At 43.8% G+C, this 20,853-nt stretch overlaps 1 protein-coding gene across 2 annotated transcripts in view; it reads right to left on the bottom strand.

Annotated features, from left to right (window-relative positions):
* Positions 1-20,853, bottom strand: part of Ptprg (protein tyrosine phosphatase, receptor type G) — a 685,269-nt gene that overhangs the window by 264,734 nt on the left and 399,682 nt on the right. For both annotated transcript variants that reach the window (XM_013346852.2, XM_026779901.1), the window contains exon 4: positions 15,689-15,837. In XM_013346852.2, coding sequence (XP_013202306.2) covers positions 15,689-15,837 — 149 coding nt within the window. The remainder of the gene's footprint in view (positions 1-15,688; positions 15,838-20,853) is intronic.

Genomic DNA, 20,853 nt, shown 5'->3' with positions numbered 1-20,853 from the left:
ACCAAGAAATTAATTACCTATTTTGTTAGGGGAAATAGCTTTGTTTTCCATAGAAATGATAGTTCCACAAAAACCCACTTCCAGCACATATACAAAATGACTCTGAAATACAGGCACCACTTGGATTGTTATCTCAAGCTGCTGCTGGGTGAATTTCAGATCCAAGAGGCATATCACTGCAGCTCCTAGCCAATCAATTTGCTAATCCAGCCCGGACTCTATCGATCCTGACGCCAATCTTTGCACCTATCACCAAAACCAGGGTCTGTACTCGTGCATAAGAACATGAGACGTGTCAAACAGATGGAAGTTTGTATTCAAATCTCAGTTCCTGCCAGTTCGGAATGCCACTGTTACCATTCATGACATTATCTACTTACACTGAACAAAGCCTGCTGGGTAAATCCTGCTGAACCTTCTACCTTGTCCCTGGCCAACACACGCAAGCATTGACTCTACTTTTCTGTTTTGAGAGGGGGAAATGGCCAAACATGCAGGTGCCGGCATCCTCATGGAAAGACAGTTGCCTGCTACCACCTAGTTCTAAATCTGTGATGGAAGATCCCTAATGTGTTCAATTAGGGGAGAGTAAAGGCAGCGGCTCCATTACTTTAGTCAATAAAAACAAGCAAACAAAAAACCACAACACCAAAACAGGTCCTGTAATGGTCCCTGCACGCGGGAAGCTGTATGTACACACACACACACACACACACACACAGAGAGAGAGAGAGAGAGAGAGAGAGAGAGAGAGAGAGAGAGAGAGACTGACTCATAGCTTTCACTAGCAAAGATTTGTTTTGCTGGCCTGGAACTAGCCATATAAACTAGGCTCGCCAACACAATGCAATGTAGACAGTGTGCCATCTACCCAATGATGCATTCTTGGCTTTTCCAATGAAAGTTTCTGGCTTCATCGGTAAAGTCAGACATTCTGACTGAGGCCAGCTTCTATCCCTAAATGCCATTAAAGCATCATAAGTGAACTCTCTCTCTTCTCCCCTTGTCCCATATGTATGCCTGGCCCTTGGTCACCAGAGATAAACCCAGATACACTAGATGCTGCTAACAAAGATGGAGGAAGTGACAACCAGTGGCGGAAGCCATCTACATCACAGAAGCAGACACAACGTTTACACATGGCCTGTTATGCGGCATCCAACAAAGCACTGCAGCAATTCCCATAAAAAGTCCCATCAGATGAGCCATTAGCGTCGGGTGTCAGTCACAGAAGGGGAACGATTTTAGAGAATAGCCCAGAAGCCCACCATTGGAAAGCAGCAGTGATGGGATCTGTTCGCTGCAGCCTGCTGGCTCTATGGCCCCTTGGCCACTGGCACTGACCATACTGCAAACTAGGGAAGCTGTAGCGGACACTGCCCGGGGGTAAGCAGCTCCCTCCCGCAATGAAAGACTCCATCTACTAGTGAAAGCAGGCTGAGAAAATCATGTGTGGCCTGCTGGCATTTCTGTACGTTTTCAAGAAAAAGCATAATCCCTTTAACTCATGTTAGCTATGACTTTGGTATTAAAAAGACCATAAAGAATTTGGAAATTTTATTTTTATGTTTTCACATGCTATGTGTCTACTTGTTTGTGACTAAAAAATAAGGTCTTAGAAATAATATTAGATTAGATTTGTTCTGTTTTGTCCCTCCTCCCCGGCCCTCCCACATCTTAAACTGCTGTAACTGTGAAAAACACCCTACCGAATGCAGTGAGATAGAAATAAGAAAATAAGTGATCCAGAAAGACTGGGAAAATATTCAAAATCCTTGGAGGTCTTGAGGCGGTCCATGAATCGACTCATTTTGATAGTGTTCAGCCTCCCTCACACCACTACAAAGCAATGCAGAGATGTCTCGCCAGACACTGCATGGTCAAGGCAAAAGGGACCCTGAAGGCAGACTATTAGTTTCCTTGACTGCTTTGGCTCAGACCTACGGTAGGCTCCTTAGAGATATCTACCAGAATGACCTCTCTTAAACAACTGAAAAATGGAGGCAGTGGATGTTAATTAATTGCTTCTTCTGTAGAAGAATTTCTTAAATAAATGATGATTAAATAACAGCATATGTACACGTTCTGGGTATATAAAGTCAAAACTCAATTGCTATTACGCTATGTGCTTTTTAGCATTTGTCACTGATTTACTTGCCTGAGACAGGTTCATACTCTGTAATTCTGGATGTCCGAGAAATGGCTGTGTAGCCAGCACTGTCTGGGAGTAACACCTGGTACTCTCCTGCGCCACCACCCAAATGTTTGGTATTATAGTCATAAGCCACCAAGTCTATGTATTGCTTAAACTTATAAAACTTGTGTTTGTGGAATAGACCATGATATTCTGACATATGGACATCATTGTAGAATGACTTCAAACTAATTAATAAACCTGTCACTTCACCTATTATTTCTCGTGATGGGTAAAGTATATTCTCCAAGGGCTTTGAGTGTGGTTGTGGTAGAGTGGTTGCATTCACTGGTGAGGCATAACACCCTAACCCACAAACAAAACCTGCAATAAACAATGCAACAAGCAACGACAAACAAAAGCCAACAAAACAGCCATCAAAAACACCTAATGTAATTTCTCAGTAGTTTTTAAGAAAATGATGGATTGCTATTAACTATAACCATTGCACAACACTCCAGACTTAAAGTTTCTGCTTTCCATCATGTGACACTAAGCTCAGGACTAGCACATGCCACTGGAACTGTGTAAGAAGCTGTAGCTAGATTCCTCAGTATGGTCCGCTTCTCTAGGTCCTCTTTCCACTAAGGCTGCTGTTTTTGTTTGCTTTCTGCCACTGTGATCATAACATTCTGATGAAGAACAACTTGAGAGGAAGGGGTTTACTTTATCTTACAGGTTACAGTCTACCAATAGGAAAATTAAGTTAAAACACTCATATTTTATGTTATTTTCTTTCCTACTTTCTTCTTCTTCTTTGTGAGGCAGGTATCTTAGTTAAAATTACGGTTGTTGTGATCAAACATCATGACCAGAAGCAACTTGGGAAAAGGGGTTTACTGTTCTTACACTTCCTTATCACAGAGTAGCACAATTAATAAAAACCCAGAAATAGACTCTTAATCCCAGGGTCGTAGGTTCATGCCCCATGTTGGGTGCCATTATGTAAACAGAGGCTGTGCTTTTGTTTCTCAGCCACCCAGACCCAAATAATCACCCAAATAATTAATAAACAATTTTAATTACAACAATGTTCAGCCAATGACTCAGGCGTATTCTTATCTAGTTCTTATATCTTAAATTAACCCATTTCTATTAATCTATATATTGTCATGAGGCTGTGGCTTACCGGTAATGTTCTGGCATTTTTTTCCTTGGCCAGCTACCTAGCATTTCCATGATTATGACCCTCCTCCCCCCACCCCCAGTTTAGATTTCCTACCTCATTTTACTCTTCTAAGCCATTGGCCAAATTAGCTATATTTAGCAACCAATAAAAGCAACACATATACAGAAGGCCATCCCATGTCATCACAGTTCGTCAGTGACAGCCGTCAGCCCAAACTCAAACAGGTAAGAACTGATGCAGAGGCCATTGGAGTGTTGATGCTTACCGGCTTGTTCCTCATGGCTTGCTCAACCTGCTTTCTTATAGAACCCAGGAGCACCTGCCCAGGGTTGGCCTCACCCACAATGGACTGAATCCCAGCACATTCAGCACTAATTAAGAAAATGCCCTACAGGCTTGCATAGAACCTGATCTTATGAGGTATTTCTAAACTAAGGCTCCTCTCAGATGACTTCAGCTTGTCTCAAGTAGATATAGCCTCAAATTCCAATTCTCTTACCCTTGTGAATCAAGGGCACAAGTGACTCCACAGCCAGACAAAGTTTAGTATACAAAATAATCAATGCCTGTTTCCTTTTGCTGCAAATCCTCAGTACTGTTGACTTCACTTTTCTTAGTTCTCACATGCTTAAATGGACTGCAGGTTTTAGTGATTTCTCCAAGGGCTTTGTGTGGGGCCTGGTTCCAAGCGCATCCATAGGAAGGCATGGCCTGGGAGCACACAGGGTGGAGCTGAGCAGAGAAAACTGCAGCCTACCAATCCTTCCAGCGAGGGCATCTTCTTACAAAAAATAGCAGTGTGCCAGTTTCATGGCTTCCGCCTTAGCTCCCGAAACTGCTAATCTCAATCTAAAATTCCCACAGGCACACACTTTAATTCTACAACAGTAATTGCTCATGTACATATTAACAGCTCCCACAAATCTGAACCTCACTGACTAATTGGAACAATCTGTCTTGATGCAGAGATGTGATGGCTGTTAATAGAAGAGCCATCCTCTGGAAGAACAGGTCTCAAAAAGAGCATTTCCCGGGCTGCAGGACCAACCCCCTCCCACAAGTGTTGAAGCAGGTAGGCAAGCAGATGAATGTGTTTACATGAAAACTCATTTACTTGGGGCTTTCTCATCCTTCATATAAGAGGCACAATAGAGGAAAGATTTGCTTCTTTAAACATCTTTTAAATGAATAAATTAAAAGTTTCCATTCTCAGGAATTGGTTGGTTTTTTTTTTTTTTTGTTTTGCTTTGCAAACCAATATGCCTACAAGAAGAGGTTACATTAAAGGAATGTCATCTTCTTAGCATGTGTTACTACTTATCCTGCTATGGGATTGTGTTCCTTAGCTGGCGCCAAGCTTTAGTGGCAAACAGACAGACCCCTTGCGCCCCAAAGCTTACTTGCAGCCAGTGCAAATGACGGAGGGAGTTCATAAACAAGTAAACAAATCAATAAGTAATTTCAGAAAGTGATGGGTATTGCAAAAAAAAAAAATTGAAAGCATGGGACAGCAAAGCAAGTGACAGAGCTGAAAGCACACGATGCCGTGCTCGTGGGTGGGGGTGGGGTCGGGCCAGGAATGGGCAACACAGCTGGCAGAGAAGACTCTAAAATCAGAGAAATATCAACCAAAGAGAAATGAAGACACACTCAAGAGGTGGGAGGGGAACAGGAGTATTAACGACAAGGAGATCACGGAAGGTGAGGAAAGACGGCTGGTGTATTTACCATAGCTGGAAACTAATAAAAGATTTTAGAGCAAAGGAGAAATATGATGCAGTTCAAGGGTTTAAAGCAAGGCCTTTGGGAAGAGAACTCAGTCAGTAAAACGCCTGTGCAGGAGCAGAGCAGCAGAGTCTGGCTCTAGCCCTACAACCCAAGGAAAAAGGCAGAAGAGGTGGCTCACCACCAAACCCCAGCACGCCAGAGCAAAGACAGCCAGACAACCCAGCTGACTGGCAAGCCATGTCCCAGTAGGAGACCTTCTTCCAAAAAACAAGCCTGTTTGCTAAGAGTGTTGATGTATGCCTTGAATTCAGCACTTGGGAGACAGAGGCAGGAGGATCTCTATGAGTTTGGTCTACTTACTGAATTCCAGGCCAGTCTGGGCCATATAGTCAAGACTGTCTCAAAAAAGATAAAAGAAAATGCTATCTCCAGCTCCATATGCAACTGTACATGTGTGTGCATACAGATGCATACCTGCCCATACAACAGGAAAAGAATAAAAATAAATCGTTTTCCAAAAGAAATGGATGGACTGGATACGAGCCAATGTGTGGAGGAAACCCAAGCAATCATGATGTGAATTCAAGTTGACCCATTGTTGATAGTGGGTTTTGTTCTACTAAAACAATGCAGGTAGAATACTTGCTACATCTAAGATGCCAAACATCTGCTTCTCCACTGCACTTCCCAAGTACAGAGCTGCAGCTGTCTGCACACCACGGATGCTCTGGTCCATCCTGGAAAGGACTGGATTGCATACCCGCCCAGGGACCAGACTTGGACTTGAAGCTGGCTTTATACTGAATGCCTATCATTTTTACCTGCTCTTGGGACTAAAAAGTTTAAGTCAATTCGCCTTAAATTGTGCGCTGCCTATTTTGAACAAGTTTCATAATAAGCCAGCTCCACATATACCACGTCTATCAACTCAAATCCACTCTGCAAAGGGGCCTTCTTTTATTAACACTAGGTTTAATAGACACTTCTCTGTGCTCTGCTGTTCTTCGGCATATAACATTTACTGTGTAATGAAACCAGAATGGGAACACTTTATCATCAGGCATTTTAAAGGCTTCTCCCCCGTTAAAGGACCTAATGGCTTGATTGGATAGTTATTCATGATTTTTCTCCTCATATTGTCCCTATTTAAAAAAAATCAAGAAATGCAAACTTTATCATCCAAGTGAGCGCTGATGCTGTCTCCCTGCGGTGGGTACGTTTATTCTCCATATAGTCAGAAGTGCTGTCCTCAACACCTTACCTCTGCTTCCGGCATTCATGTCTGAAAGTAAACCCTCATCTTCTCACGGAGCTCTGAGCGCCTCCATTCCAGTTCTTCCCACTGTGGCCAGGAGCTCGTTCTAAACTGTCGTCTATTAGCACTGCTGTTCTTGGTGAGAACAACCTATGAACATCGTCGCATCTCACCTGTGTTACAAGGCCAGAGGTTCCCTCGGGAGGGAAACACTTTCTCCTGTTGCTGCCCCTCTTTACTCTCTTGGGGGGGGGGGCTGTATGCTAGATTAGAAGCTGCGCTGCAATTATTCTAGGCGCACCCCTGCCTTAGGATCTCAGCACCTAGTGAAATGAAATTCCCAAGACCAGGACTCCAGAAAGATGGGTGAAGCCTCCAAAAGAACCAACGCCATCCGCCATCCACAGTTGAGAAACAAGAGACGGTTCAAGTGCATCCATCCATGTAGTAATAGGAGCGGCAGGGCTGCGTCCCCAGCACCCGGGCCGCCTGCCTGGCTAGCTTATGCCCGAAATAACAACACATAAAATGTATTCATTTAATCACTGCTTGGCCCATTTCTATCTAGCCTCTTTTAGGCTAACTCTCGCACCTGGACTAGCCCATCTCTAATAATCTGCTGTAGCCCATAAGGTGGCTTACCAGGGAGATTCTAGCCTACGTCCATCCTGGGTCGGAGCTTCATCGTGTGTGCCTCAGAGAGCAGAGCTCTCGCCTCTGCCCGCAAGAATGGAGCATCGTGTCTCTCTGAGGCGTCTGCTTGGGAGCCGGGAGCTGTCGAGTCTCTGAGCTCACTTCCTCTTCCTCCCAGCATTCTGCTCTGTTTACTCCTCCCATCTATGTTTTAACCTATCAGGGCAAGCAGCTTCTTTATTTAATTAACCAATGACCTTCCTCCATCACATCCACCCAAGCCTTCCACAGAGTCAGGGAGAGCTCCTTTTCTGAAGGGCCAGGAAGCATTTCCCCAAAAGGTTTATATCCCAGCCCAATAGGACATGAAAATACTCAGGGTCCTAGCGGCAACTGAACTTGGGAGGTCCTCAGTGAAATGGTTAAAGGAAAAGCAAGCAGATTTCAGCACTGGACTATTTGAGATGTCATACACATTGGCTGCTTATCAAGCGACTAACAGAAAAAGACATTTTGCAGAGTTTTGTAAATATACTAGACTAAAGCTCGCTTTCCATAAAGAGGGTTAAGACAAGAATCCAGGGAATATACATATAGTGTGTTTCACACACAGTTATAGCAATACTAGCCCAGGCTTATCCCACTGATATTGGGGACAAAGAAACTGAGTGACAGAGGCAGATACAGTTGCCACAGGGGTGGCTGAAGACTGGAAACTTTGTTTCAAGCCACCCATGATCTTGGCATGCTAAACAGTGAAAGATAACTGGGAAATGTCCCCGAAGCACTAACCATCCTCCAGCAGCGCTGTCAGGTTTTAATGAAGACAGTCAAAAGCCAGGGGGGTATCTCAATGTAAGAGCAGGGATGTAGACGTTATCTTCCACATATTAACCTGACTTTTAAAGTCCTATCTTTTAAGACATCATCAAACATTCAAGAGAGGAAATTCCTTTTTTTACAGATAATTGAGTTTGGCCGCACTTGCCTTACTAGCGCCCCTATATCCCCGTAAATGTTCCCAGGACACAGTCTGCACTGAACACACTGCCAGGCGCACAAGCCAGTTTGGGAAGCCTGCAGAATGTCCTTCCTGTTCCATTCAGGGGTGCTGTGGATTTCTGTGCCAGGGACTTAAAGGAGTGAGAAGAAATAGACTTTCAAACTGGACTTCTTTTCGATTCCCTATAAATCTTCCTGACTGTCCCTTCCCAGTGGCGAGGGCACTAAAGAACTAGCTAAAGGCTTTAGATTTAGGATGGCTTGAAGCCTTTCTGCTCCAGTTTTGACAGGGCACAATAAAAGTGGGTGTAGGGGGGTGTGAGCCGCATGCCAGTAAATCCTCTGGACTTGAACTCACAATACATGCGATCAGGCTGCCAGAGGTCTCCACATCATAGCACAAAGGTCTCTTCAGCCAGCTTTATTTGAGTTTTTCAGGTTGGAAAAGGATTCTGAAAAGAACACCATTCAAAGCTCTGGGAATAAACATTGTGAAGGAGAAAAAGAGGAAAACCAGAAAGCTTATGAAGAAATCAATTCTGGGATGCCTGCAGTTGAAGTCTGTAATAAAGATGCTATACCCCAGAATGAAATAGAAGAACTGTAAATATCTATTGGTATTTTAATAGAATTAACCGTGTAGAGTTAAAGCGCGTACATGGGATTTGAGACAAAGCTAAATGGTTGCTAAATCTAAAAGGTTACTATAGTGAAACACATAAGGTTCTCCAGTACACCATGCGAATACCTGCATTTGCCCCCTGTGGCTACAGCAGCCATGGGGCATTTGTTTAGGAGACATTCCACTATGACCAGTAATTGCTGGGTTGTGAATCAAAACTTTCAACTTGTTCAGCCTACAACAGCTGCTACTTTATGTCCTTTGACCTTCTCTGTTCTTGGTAGAAGAGAAAAAAGGACAAATTACTTACAACAGAAAACTCCTCTTGAATAACTTCCACTGGGTTTCTGGCTAACTTATGGCCTAATTCCATGACTGAGGCCGAGAACCTGAAAGTCTATGCGTTTCCACTTAGGAGCCATAATTTGCATGAGGCGAGCAGGCATGTGGAATACAGAAGCAGTTTGTCCAAACAGAAATATGCTGTTGTAATATTTAAAATGGAACCAGTGAGTAAGGAACCTTGCTGCCAAGCTCAATGACTTGAATTTGAGTCCAGGAACGCACACTATGAAAGGGTCAAACTCTCTCAATTTGCCCTCTGATCTCTGTACACACGCTGTGGCAATGTGCCCCCCCCCCAAGACATTTTAAAAGATAAAGTGAGTTTCAAAGATTAGTATTCAAAACAGAATGCAGGGGATCTCATTCGTAACTTTCTATAGTTGGTTTTATACTGGAATAATATTAAGGTAAATAAAACATTTTATTAAAACCAATGAAATTGTGATAGCTTTTATAATAATAATATCTGCATAAAACAAACTGTTCAGTTTTAATCAAATCACCTGTTGCTTCTTATCTCTTTTAATGCAGACTCTAAAAATTCAGGATAGCAATGCACAGTTCATGTGACATTCACCCTAAGGTGGGCTCAGCTCGCAGTGACTTAACTGGACAGTCCTGGTAACCACAGTACTCTCCACAGACCACAGACACCCCCTGTGCTATCTACACCAGGCTTAGACATCTCTCGGAGATCAAAAAGAATTTTGCGGCTATTTTGATTTTGTAGAAACTTACTTGGTGATAAATCCTGATGTGAGGAAACATGAAAGTATTTATAGAACGTATATTTCCATTTAATACGGGCATTCTATTCAGGGGCAGCTTCCGCGATATATCAACTGTAGTACACACAAACACACACACACACACGCACACAAACACGTACACACACACACGCACACACATACACACACGCACACACGCACACACACATGCACACACAAACACGTACACACACACACACACAAACACACACACGCACACACAAACACACGCACACACAAACACACACACGCACATGTCCCCACACACAATCTAGAACCTTAGGAAAAATGACTGGAGATTCTAAACCATTTGGCCTCCAGAGTCGGAGATAAGGAACTGCCACCCTGTACCATACAGTAATGTGTATATGGAGAAGACTGCCTTCACTTCTCCCTACTTGCCAAGATGCTCTAACCAGAGCCGAAACGAACCAGCTGTGAGTCTAGCTGCAAAGGCGGCAGACGATCAATTTGGATCATTTAAACTTATTGAAGACTTCAACTCATAAAGCACCAGTACATCTGAATCAACAACTCCTGCAAACTCTTATTGTAATGAATACGATTTTAATTACTGTAGACAACAGCGCGCAATGAACCTCCACTTTAATGGAGCTCTCAGAGGTTCTGTCTGGAGGTTTTCCTTTGAATCCACTCCAACTTCCAGTATTAGTGGAAACGCGGGTGTGATGCAACTCCTATCTCCGTGTTAGGCAGTGCTCTGTTACAGGACCAACCACAACTGGCAGGCTGGGACTGTGGCTTCCTGCTTTACTTGTGTGTCCTTAGCATCTTTAAAGCAGAACATCTTCAGTTGGCAGAAAAGCTGCTGCAGGGGGACAGAGGGCACTTGATGGGTCTGTTACCTGCCCCCAACAGAACATGGCAGTCACTCCCATTTGCTTTTCTAAGTTTAACTATGGGAGGGAGGGAGGGAATAAAAAAATAGCTGGCTTTTGAAGAACACTGGATTGTATAATGACTTTATAGTTAACTATTAGATTTGATGTTTTTAAGTACAGATACTGTGAGACAAAATCCAGGATTCTGGCCAGGAAAATAGAGACAGGTCTAAACTGGGCATACCAAAAAAGCCATAGATAACTTTAAAGAATCACAGGAGGCAACAAAATCTACAAGGCTGGCGCTGTTACAGTTTATCCTCAGGGAGTGGGCCCAGGTTCTGAGGGGACAATGCTTGAAATTCAGCCTGCAGGGTAGAAGCCTGAAGGAGTTGTTGAAATTGCCAGGGCTGTGCTGGATTTCAGGAAGCAAGGTAGGCCACTTTTTAAATCAACTCTGGAAACAAGAACTCTGTGTTGAGACGCATTTACAGGGATGCCACAGGGTGAAGGGCGGCCCAATTCCACCAGTGCATGCTTTTGCTGCGCTACTGGTTCACACATGTGACACTCGTGACATCTGTGGGCTGAATGGCTTCTGGTACAGAGGGCTGTCACATACGCTGGTACATTACGAGCATCCTGTCCCCAGTCAACTAGAAACCAGTAGCACACACTAACAGCAGTGATCATGGCCAAATTGTCCAGAGACACTGACAGAAGTACTCTGGCAGGGGTCATAGGGAGTGGAGATGGGTCCATTCTACCAACCTCAGCGTAATCTTCAACAAAGGTACTCCAATAGACTTTAAAAATAACCCCCTTTAGTTATCAGATTATTAAAACAATGCTCTCCCCCATGCTGGAATTTCCTCAGAAACTACACACTAGGAGAAGGAAAAGGCTGCAAACCCCGGACAGGGAGTCTATTTCCCAAAAACAAGATTTCTCAGTACCTATATGTGTGTGTGCCTGCAGATACACAGACGCACATGTAGAGGCCAGACAACCAAAGGTGTCACTGCTCAGGAACTAATCACCTTGTTTATGACACAGGGTCTCTCACTGGCTTGGAACTTACCAGTTACTGTCAACTGGCTAGACAGGATCACCAGGGATTTACCAGATTCTGCCTCCCTAGCACTGACGTTCCAAATGCAGGCCACCGTGATACCTGGCCTTTTCACCTGAGTGCCAAACTCAGGTCCCAAGCACTATACCAACTGAGCCATCTCTATGACACCCCCCTGAAAGGCATTTCCAGTTGCCTAGAAAGAGAAACTGGAGACAGTGGCAAGGGGTAGGGCCACGCCTGAACCAGGATAGCTGCATTAGGAGTAGCACTTTGTTGCCTGACTTAAACACAGACCTCGTATCAGAACCCTGATAATGGACTTGACCATTCAAAGGGCCTCTCTGTTCTCCTTCCCAGTCTGCGACATTGAGTAAAATTGGCTGAACTGGCCATTTGAGGACTTACTAGGGCTGCCAGGACCCAAGCTCTGACCTAATTCCAGTAACATTTTGTCACCTGATACACGGCACACACAAAAATGATACCCCAGTTGTAGATCAAATTTTCTCCAATTCTGGAAACTTAACTTGATCTCAAGGAAAGCTTGAACAAATGGTTAACAGGGGTGCCTATTAACATATCAAAGCAGACACTGGCTAGTTCCCCCAAATCATTCAGTACCTATATCTCCATCCTGCACTTCTCACCCCTCCCCCACTCTAAACCTCTCCCCTTCTAGGTTTCCTGGGGTTCTGTCTCCCACCTATATACAACTCAGCTACTTAGCTTGGTGTCTTCTCGATCCACATGCTCATTTGGTCTCTTTTTCTCCTGGTCTCAAGGCTCATGCCTTGGCTCCTCGTCCCCCTCCAGTCCTCTTTCTTTCCTTCTTTCCTTCCTCCCTTTCCCTATTTCTCTCTCACTTTCTCTCACTCCCAAGGTCTGCTGGCCATGTTCAGACTGGACTCTTCCAGATACCTCTGGCTGTTTACACACTCAAGTCTAGAATAAACGTTCTTCTCACTCTACCCCCAGGAACAGACACATCCGCATTTTTTTCCACTCAGAATGGAAGGAAGTGAGCCAACTCTGGTGTCCCAGCAGCACGGAAACACCAGGAAGAGTGAGTGTCAGTAATGAGCATGAGGAAGGCAAGCTATCACCAAATTTATAGACATACTTGAGACAGAAGTGAGCAACTTTCCGTGCATATTTTACACTTAAACTGGATCCAATTGCCTTTAATCCCTGCAATTTAAGTACCTCCAAATATACCACTACATCAACATGTTACCACAATTTATGAAATCAAGCTATGAGCCAGTTGGGCATGAGGAACCCTATTAATACAGGCAGGCTTACGACCTGATGTCACTCAAAAGTGAAGGACCCAAGTCACTTGAGCACACAGTAGGTCTGGGCATCAGAAGTACCATAGCTTATTCTTCCAGCAATTCATGGCACTCTTGAAGCAATGGGAAGATTAAATGGTTTTCAAAATTCATAAGGCCTCCAAAGAAAATGTAGGTCTGCACTGCACACTGATCTAGAACCAAGTGTGAGCAGGAGGCACTGTACTGGCACTAGAGGGTGTGACTGCAGACAAGCTGCACACTGATCTAGAACCAAGTGTGAGCAGGAGGCACTGTACTGGCACCAGAAGGTGTGACTGCAGAGGAGGCACACGAGTCCCCCTTCCTGCTCCACAGACATGCTTTCCCAAGCCAGACTAAATTTTTAAACCTTCCAGCATGAGCCAATGAGCCATGAGCCAATTGAATGGCAACCCAATTTAGGGACAAAGAGGCTTCAGAGCAAAGCTGGCAGGACACAAATCAACTCCTAGTGCCCATGGGAAGCGGTCGCAGGACACGGGGCATAGGGAATGGTGGACCAGAAGGGAAAGCCCATACTTGCAAACACCATGTTAAGTTTGATTCTAGGAAGCAAGTTTGCCATGTATTTCAAACAAAAACAAAAACTAGTACTTCTAAGACTCTAAGAGATGAATCATCCCATACACAGGGCAGAAGGTCCATTAAGTCAAAACCGTACTCAGAATTGCATAGTTCACATGACCAGGAGAGGAAGTCCCACAGACAAGGGCACACAGGGCAGAGGTGGGTGCTGCACATTAAACAAACGAGAGAAAACACAAAGCATCTTCTTAGAGTGCCTATCCCTGTTGTCTCCAGGGGAGTCTATGAGTCAGTTCAGGTGACATGGTGATACACATGAGTGTCTACATGAATATGTACATACATGCATCCATCCAAGTTCTTGGCTTCTGATCTTCCGAAAAACCAAAGAATGCTTCTCTAGAGAAAAGAAATGAGAATCCTCCTACAAGGCCAGTCTAAAATCGCCATTCTGCCAGACACTGTGTCTTGGAACTGCCCTTAAGGAAACTGTTCCCTTGTCTGATAGGATAACTAACCCTGGCACCAGGAGAATCTGGTCTCTCTCCATGCACAAAAATGGTACAGGCAGCCCAAGAAGAATGTGGAGAAACAGGTCTAGCTAGGCTGTCCTACTTAAGCCGCTGGCACTAGCACAGACATTTCTGTACATGCTTCTACGGTGTTGTTCACACTTTCATGAAATCTGAAAACGACTGTTCACAGGCATGGGACTAGAGGATCTCTGGAAAACAGGAAAGGAACAGACACACAGGAATGTTGAATAAGAACTGGTTCATGGTGACGTCAGAAGCTCCCATGCCCAGGATCATACCAGACCCAATCTATATTTTTTTCTCTAACAGATTGCTCTAGAACCCTTAAAATATCATTTGCAACAAACTAGTGAAATGTAACTGTTTCCTTAAATTCAATGAGCTATTCTAGAAAATTAACTTGTGACTGAAGTAAGGGTTGCCTTGGAGGAACGAGGCTTTCTGTAGGCTCTGCAGAATCCCCACGCAGAGGGAAAGGAACAGACGCCAACAGCACCCAGCAGAACTGTTCGCACACCGTTGGGGTGGAAGCTTCACACATTCTGGGAACGAAAGTGGTCTGCGTTGTGAGAATACAGTAAGAAAAGCTGGTGTTGAACGCACTGTCCCATTTACCCTCAAAAGCATCTCCATGGAGGAGATATCCATGCCTTTCCCGATGTGCACAAGTTTTCACACAAGGGTCAAGTCTTCGCAGAAGGTTAATAAACAGGCTTGGGGAGCTACGTAATATACCTAACACTTTCTAAGTCACACACATACATGTGAAATACATGTGTTTTCATTGTGAAGAGGGTCTCAAATATTTATCAGGCTATCAAAAGAGACGCAAACTGAGAAACATTGAGAGCTGAAAATGATATTCCGCCATCTGGTTCCTAGGATGAAAACATCCCAGCATTCCACAGTGACTCCCTGTGTTGTATAACCAAAGACCACCACATCTAGAGAGATCTGCCACAAACCTGTCAGGCTTAGCATATGAGAAACAAGCCAATCGGCACAGGTTACCCTAACAGAATAAAATTCAAACACATGAAGAAAGAAAGAAAAAAGGGCCTGCAACACATGTGATGTACCAGGTGACATTGATAAAGAGATTGGTTATGACAGGACTTCTTTTTCAACTCTATACACCTGAACCATGGCCTTCTGGTCACTACCCTGGATCTACGAAAAATGGACTCAAAATGACTGCAGAATGAAGAAGTGTCACCATGGGATCTAACAAAAGATGACAGAGGTTCATGCCGTCAATGGACACATCCCCTGTCCCAGCAGCTGGCAGGGACCAAAACAAAACAAACCCTTCAAAGAAGTTCACAACTCAGAGAGGCTTCTAAGAGTCCTTTTGATGTCACCAGCCTTGCCATTTTCTAAAGAGTGACAGCAAAGTCTATGCATTACAGAAAATGTCACCTTCAGAAAAGAGGGCTTGAGAAATGGATAGAGAAGAGAAACTGTCAAAGGGGGAAAAAGTGACGTACATCACTGAGCAGGCTAAAGTTACTGTGTCCATGGACTACTCTTTATGGCTCTCCTCTAGAGCAAAGCCGAGTCTTGTGGGGAGCCCTTTGCCATGCTCTAGATACAGGGTTTCCTAAGAAAGGAAAGCAGGGTATGTTCATTTAGCCTGCAGAATGACCAGCGTAAGGACACGGCAGCCAACAGTGGGAATCCTGGGGTTCCCAGGTCTCTTACCTCCACAGGAAACCTCCGGCCATTGACACTGTGCTCTGAGCCAGCGGAGCCATTGCTGTGGCCCCAGTGAAACTCCACCTTCTCAGCTTTGAATCTGCCAGGCAGACCAGCGCCACTCACGAAATAATCATCTTTCAGAAGGATGGCAACTGTCAAATGGGAAGAGAGAGAGAAGAAAAAGAGAGTGAGTTTCAAACCATTGGTCGTTCTACTGCTTCGGTCAAGTTCACGTCTTACCATGGTGTGAATGACTTCCCCATACACCTATAAGACGATTCAAAATCACTAGCTTGAGTAAAGGAAGGGGTTGCGGCTACGGAGTGCTCCTGAACCATCACCAACTGGTTCTTGCTCCTTTGAGCATTAACACCATTGATCACCTTCATCAGAAGAGCTGTGGGGATTGGGTTTGCTGGCCATGGGTTCCCTTACAGAAGAAGAACCATCACTGGACCTGCTCTTATGAACCCAGCCGATCCCTTATGAGTGCAGCTAACAATATGTCATTCTGCCCTATTGACACATGGCTCCCTGCTTTCAGGGGTGCTGAAGCATAGTAAATGGAAGATTAGCTAAAGTGGGAACTATATGTGTGCATGGCTACGGGAATGTCAGCATCCATACTTTTGGGGGTCACCCACATCCCTCCAAGTGGTCCATACTTCATGCTTTGATAATACATCTAATAAATGCACCAATTGCCCAATTTGGACTCTAGTCCAAATTGTATTCTAGTTTGTCACTGATGTCCTTGAAAGAGGGGGACAGAAATTTGCTTGCATCTATCTTCCTAGGCAAAGGGCTAATTCAACAGTTCTCAGTGGTGGCAATTCCCAGGGAGAGGAGGCAGAATCTTTTCTCCATTTGACAGAGAGGGGAAAATTGAGATGCTTCTAGAAAGCAAGACACGCCTAAAGCACTGACTCCTGAGGCTGCCCTAGGATTCAAGGTCTAAAATCAAATAAGAAACGTAAGATATGGGCTAGAGAGATGGCTCAGAGGTTAAGAGCATTGCCTGCTCTTCCAAAGGTCCTGAGTTCAATTCCCAGCAACCACATGGTGGCTCACAACCATCTGTAATGGGGTCTGGTGCCCTCTTCTGGCCTGCAGGCATACACACAGACAGAATACTGTATACATAATAAATAAATAAATATTTAAAAAAAAGAAACGTAAGATATGACTCTTGTGACCTGCATGCTACTTTGACAAAAAAAAAAAAAAAAAAAAAAAACCCAAAATGAACAAGCCTCAGGCAGGAGAGCATGAAAAAGATTTTTGGAGGCTGGTCCCATAGGATGGTAGCAACAATGGGCGGACAGTCAGAGCTGTGGATGGTGGTCTTTAAGGTTACACACCAGCCCAACAAGGCATTAGTATTTCACTAAAATCCTGGCCCCTAATTCTATTTCCTGTACTGCCTCCCTTTACCTTGAAGCATAAGGAAATGACATTCAGTTGATGACAACAAACAATATCCACAACATAAAAGCCTCGACCAATGGAAACCCTAAATATTAAAAATATTGTTTTCTTTCTCAAACCCCAGCAACAAGAACTCAAGGATCATATGGATTCTATTCCCACAAACTTTAGTTTTTCCAAAGGGAATAAGATTATTTAAAAGTATACAAAAGTATTTCAGTTTTATGACTGCTATAGTCTCACTCCCATCCCCCACTCCCATAAAGCTAATTCATTCATTCATGTAACAACTTCTTATTGGCTGCTAAATACATGGCAGCTGCCAAGAGATACACTGACTGGCTTAGGATCAAAAGGCAAGCCTGTGGAAGCCATGGGAAGGCACTCGGGTTCTCATTGTCTCTTCTTCCGAAAGCGATCCCAGTCAGCGCCTCACGCAGGAATCCTGCATGAAAATTAGGTCCACATAAAAGATAGGGACGAGACTAATGACCCATTTCTGAAACAGGGCAATTAGTTTCGGTGCTTTGCTATGGAAAGGAAGCATTAAAAGCAAGAGAAGGAGCCCCGATCGCATAAATCCCCCTATTATTGCTTTCAAAAGGCACTTGTTCACCAACTTTTGAAAAATACACAGTAAATGTTCAATTAGCGGGACAATGCATTAAAGAATAAAATGAAGTTTAAAAGCAAGCATTGCTTGTGCCAATTAAACAAACGATGGCATTGTTCCAGCATCGCCCTGCTGGGGGTGTGCTTGAGAATAGAGGTCGGCACACTTTTCCCTTTAATGACCATCAGTAAATATTTTAGGCTTTGCAGAGCAGTGAGTCGCTGGTGGAAACTTGGTGGAAGTTTACAGGGACCATAAGGGAATGAACAAACGCAACTACATTGCACAAACACGCTATTTAATCACACTAAAATGTGAACTTAATGTAATTGGTATGTATCACAAAGTATTCTCCTTTAGAGTGAGTGTGTGTGTGTGTGTGTGTGTGTGTGTGTTTCCTGTGAGCATATCTGTACATGGATTTATGCATGAGTATAAAAGACAGAGGTCCAAGTTGGATGCTGTCCTCGATAACTCTTTTTATTTGATGGGATAGACCCTCTCACTGAACCTGGAGCTCACTGATTGGCTAGGCTAGAATGCCAGTGAGCCCTGACTCCTCTTTTCTCTGTCTCCCAGCATTGAGGCTGAAAGAAGGCACTGTCTCACTTGGGTTTTATATAGATGCTGGCATCCAAAATCGGATTCCCATACTTATGAGGCAAATATGTAGACCTAAAACATTTCTCTTGCTCCTGTTTGCTTTATCTACTTAAACAACATTAAAAGGGGCACATGTCCTGTCACAAAGTGGAAAAATGTTATCAAAATTATTATGAAGCTGTGTTGAAGGAACTTAGTAGGATCACTGTATCTGGGGTAAACACTAGAGTGATTGGCTGCTTCCTAGAAGGACTCTGCAGGAAAGAGGGAAGAATCTTTGAAGGAAACACCGACTGCTTTCTGTGATTTGTAGAACTGGTTTCCTGAAGGGGTTTGCAGCCTTCCACGACTTTGGGAACAAGATGCCTCTGGCACACCTGAGGATCTTGGATCATTGTATATTACAAATGATACATAATAAAGGACTAGAGTCATGGGGGCCTGTGATGCATTCCTTTAGAAATCATATGGATTAGATAGGACCATGGTAGGAAGAATTACATTATCCCAAAAGCAACTTTGTTTAACAATCAATAAAAATACCTTTGTACGACTGTTTTGGGTTAAGTCTTTCAGACAGGCTTGACCTTACTGCTACCACATGGGCCTTAAATTTCATCTTGGAGTTCCTTCTTGCTTCAACTAATCCACGCTACCCAGAACACCCTGACAAAGTTGAGTGCATTGTTTTATGGGTATTCATTGATGGGTACAGAGCTATTATAAAACGCCTCCTAATGTGTTCTACATCTCCATGTGTCTTTCAGGCCAGTACCAGAACATACAGGCCTGTGTCCAGCCGCGTCCAGGCCTGTGGCTGGCAGGGTCTTAAATAGTGTGGGTTATTCTCAGCCTGCTATGGATTCCACAGACACGCTTTCGGTTCAGATGGACGGAAGCAGAGATTTGAGTGTTATCTTTTAGGACACACCCAGGGACTCAGCATCATCTCATGAATATTTGATTCTACCTAAATCATTTATGTCTCTGTCAGGGGTCATTTTACTTGTTTTACATGAATAATTAAAGGTATAATTAGGGAACTATGTATCTGAAACATTAATCTCCATTTTCATTTTATGGAATTTCTCGCCAGACACACAGCATGCCCGTGCATATACAGCCCTCCAAAACCAGCTTACGTTTTGTTTACATTTTATTAGACGAAGAAGAGAGAGCTCCCCACCTACATTGTGACAGCTTTTTTCCTAAGGGCCGATGATGAATGGCAGCGCTATTTTGAAATAGGGATAAAATGATAGTTTCACATAAAGTCTTATGGCAGAGAAGTAGGACCCCAAGAAGTTTCCAAATTCTCTGCGCCTCAAGTTTCCCTCACTGTTCACAAGGGTATTGTAACAGCACCAACCCAGTGAGACTGAAGGGTACCACTTTCCCAAAGGGCCGTGGACACTGCCAGGAACCCTGCATGCAGATGGCTAAGGGAAAGCTGTGGCCACCTAAGTGTGATGCTAAATGTTCCCAAAGAGCTTGATTCAGGCTTCAAAGTGGCTCAGTGGTAGAGCCCTGGCTAGCATGCTCAAGCCAAGGGTTCAATAGCCAGCTAAACACACAAGACAGAACTCAGACCTAAAGCTAAGCAGGCCTACATCAGTCCTGGGAGGAGAGCTGAAGGACCGAACTGTTCCTTTTCATTCATTTCAACACAGGCAGAAACAAGACACTTTCTCTTACAAATTATTTCAATTCTTCCTTTTTCTTTGAAAAGAAAATCTGTTACTGCTTCACCTCACTCTTTGTTTCAAGAGGATATATTAAACTAGAACTTAATAACACAGAAACCTTTGATTTATTTTCATGGATTATAGACTTAATTTAAACAGAGATTCTGTTTTGTACCTCTGGGTTTTCCATTCATGAATTGGATACGAAGTTTTCTTTGGAAAGAAAATCACTTTATTTAATGAAAATAAAATTATCAAAGTTAAAGAAAAAGACGAAGTGAAGAATACTACAAGAACAAATGAAATCAACAGAAACAACAGCTCAATGTTGGTAAGGCAGGGATGAGGGAGTCTGCGAGCAAACATTTCAACACCGGAACAACGATTAAAACTCAGAAAAGTCTGTGAGGACCTCAGCCTGGGACATCGAGAGTCCTATTCCCAGTGTTCTTTATTAGATGGTGAGGCCTTCGAAAGGAGTCGAGCTCACAATGTTGGAGTTTTCATGCAAGGAATGAGCACCCTCCATAGTATGCAGAGAAAAGTTCTTTGCCCTTCCCATCCAAGGGAGGGCACAGTGAGAGCAGACCCAGAAACAAAGTGCTGGCTGGGAGTGGAATCGTAAATTTCAGAGGATTGGACTTCTTGTTCTGATATCTGTGAGAAATGGGAGAGCTACTCACTGTCCAATGTGCTGTACCGGAAGCCCGAAATGACAAAGACAGTGGAACAGGCAAAGGAGGGAGGAAGGGAAAGAAAGAGGGAGGGAAGGAGGAAGGGAGGCTGTATTGGGTATTTTGTCGTAGCAGGGAAAACCAGACTAATGCTTAAACCAACAG

This window comes from Microtus ochrogaster, chromosome 6 (assembly GCF_000317375.1).
Source record: "Microtus ochrogaster isolate Prairie Vole_2 chromosome 6, MicOch1.0, whole genome shotgun sequence".
NCBI classification, from domain to species: Eukaryota; Metazoa; Chordata; class Mammalia; order Rodentia; family Cricetidae; genus Microtus; species Microtus ochrogaster.
Note: the sequence above shows the minus strand (reverse complement) of the source record. Positions and strands in the feature narration are given on the sequence as shown.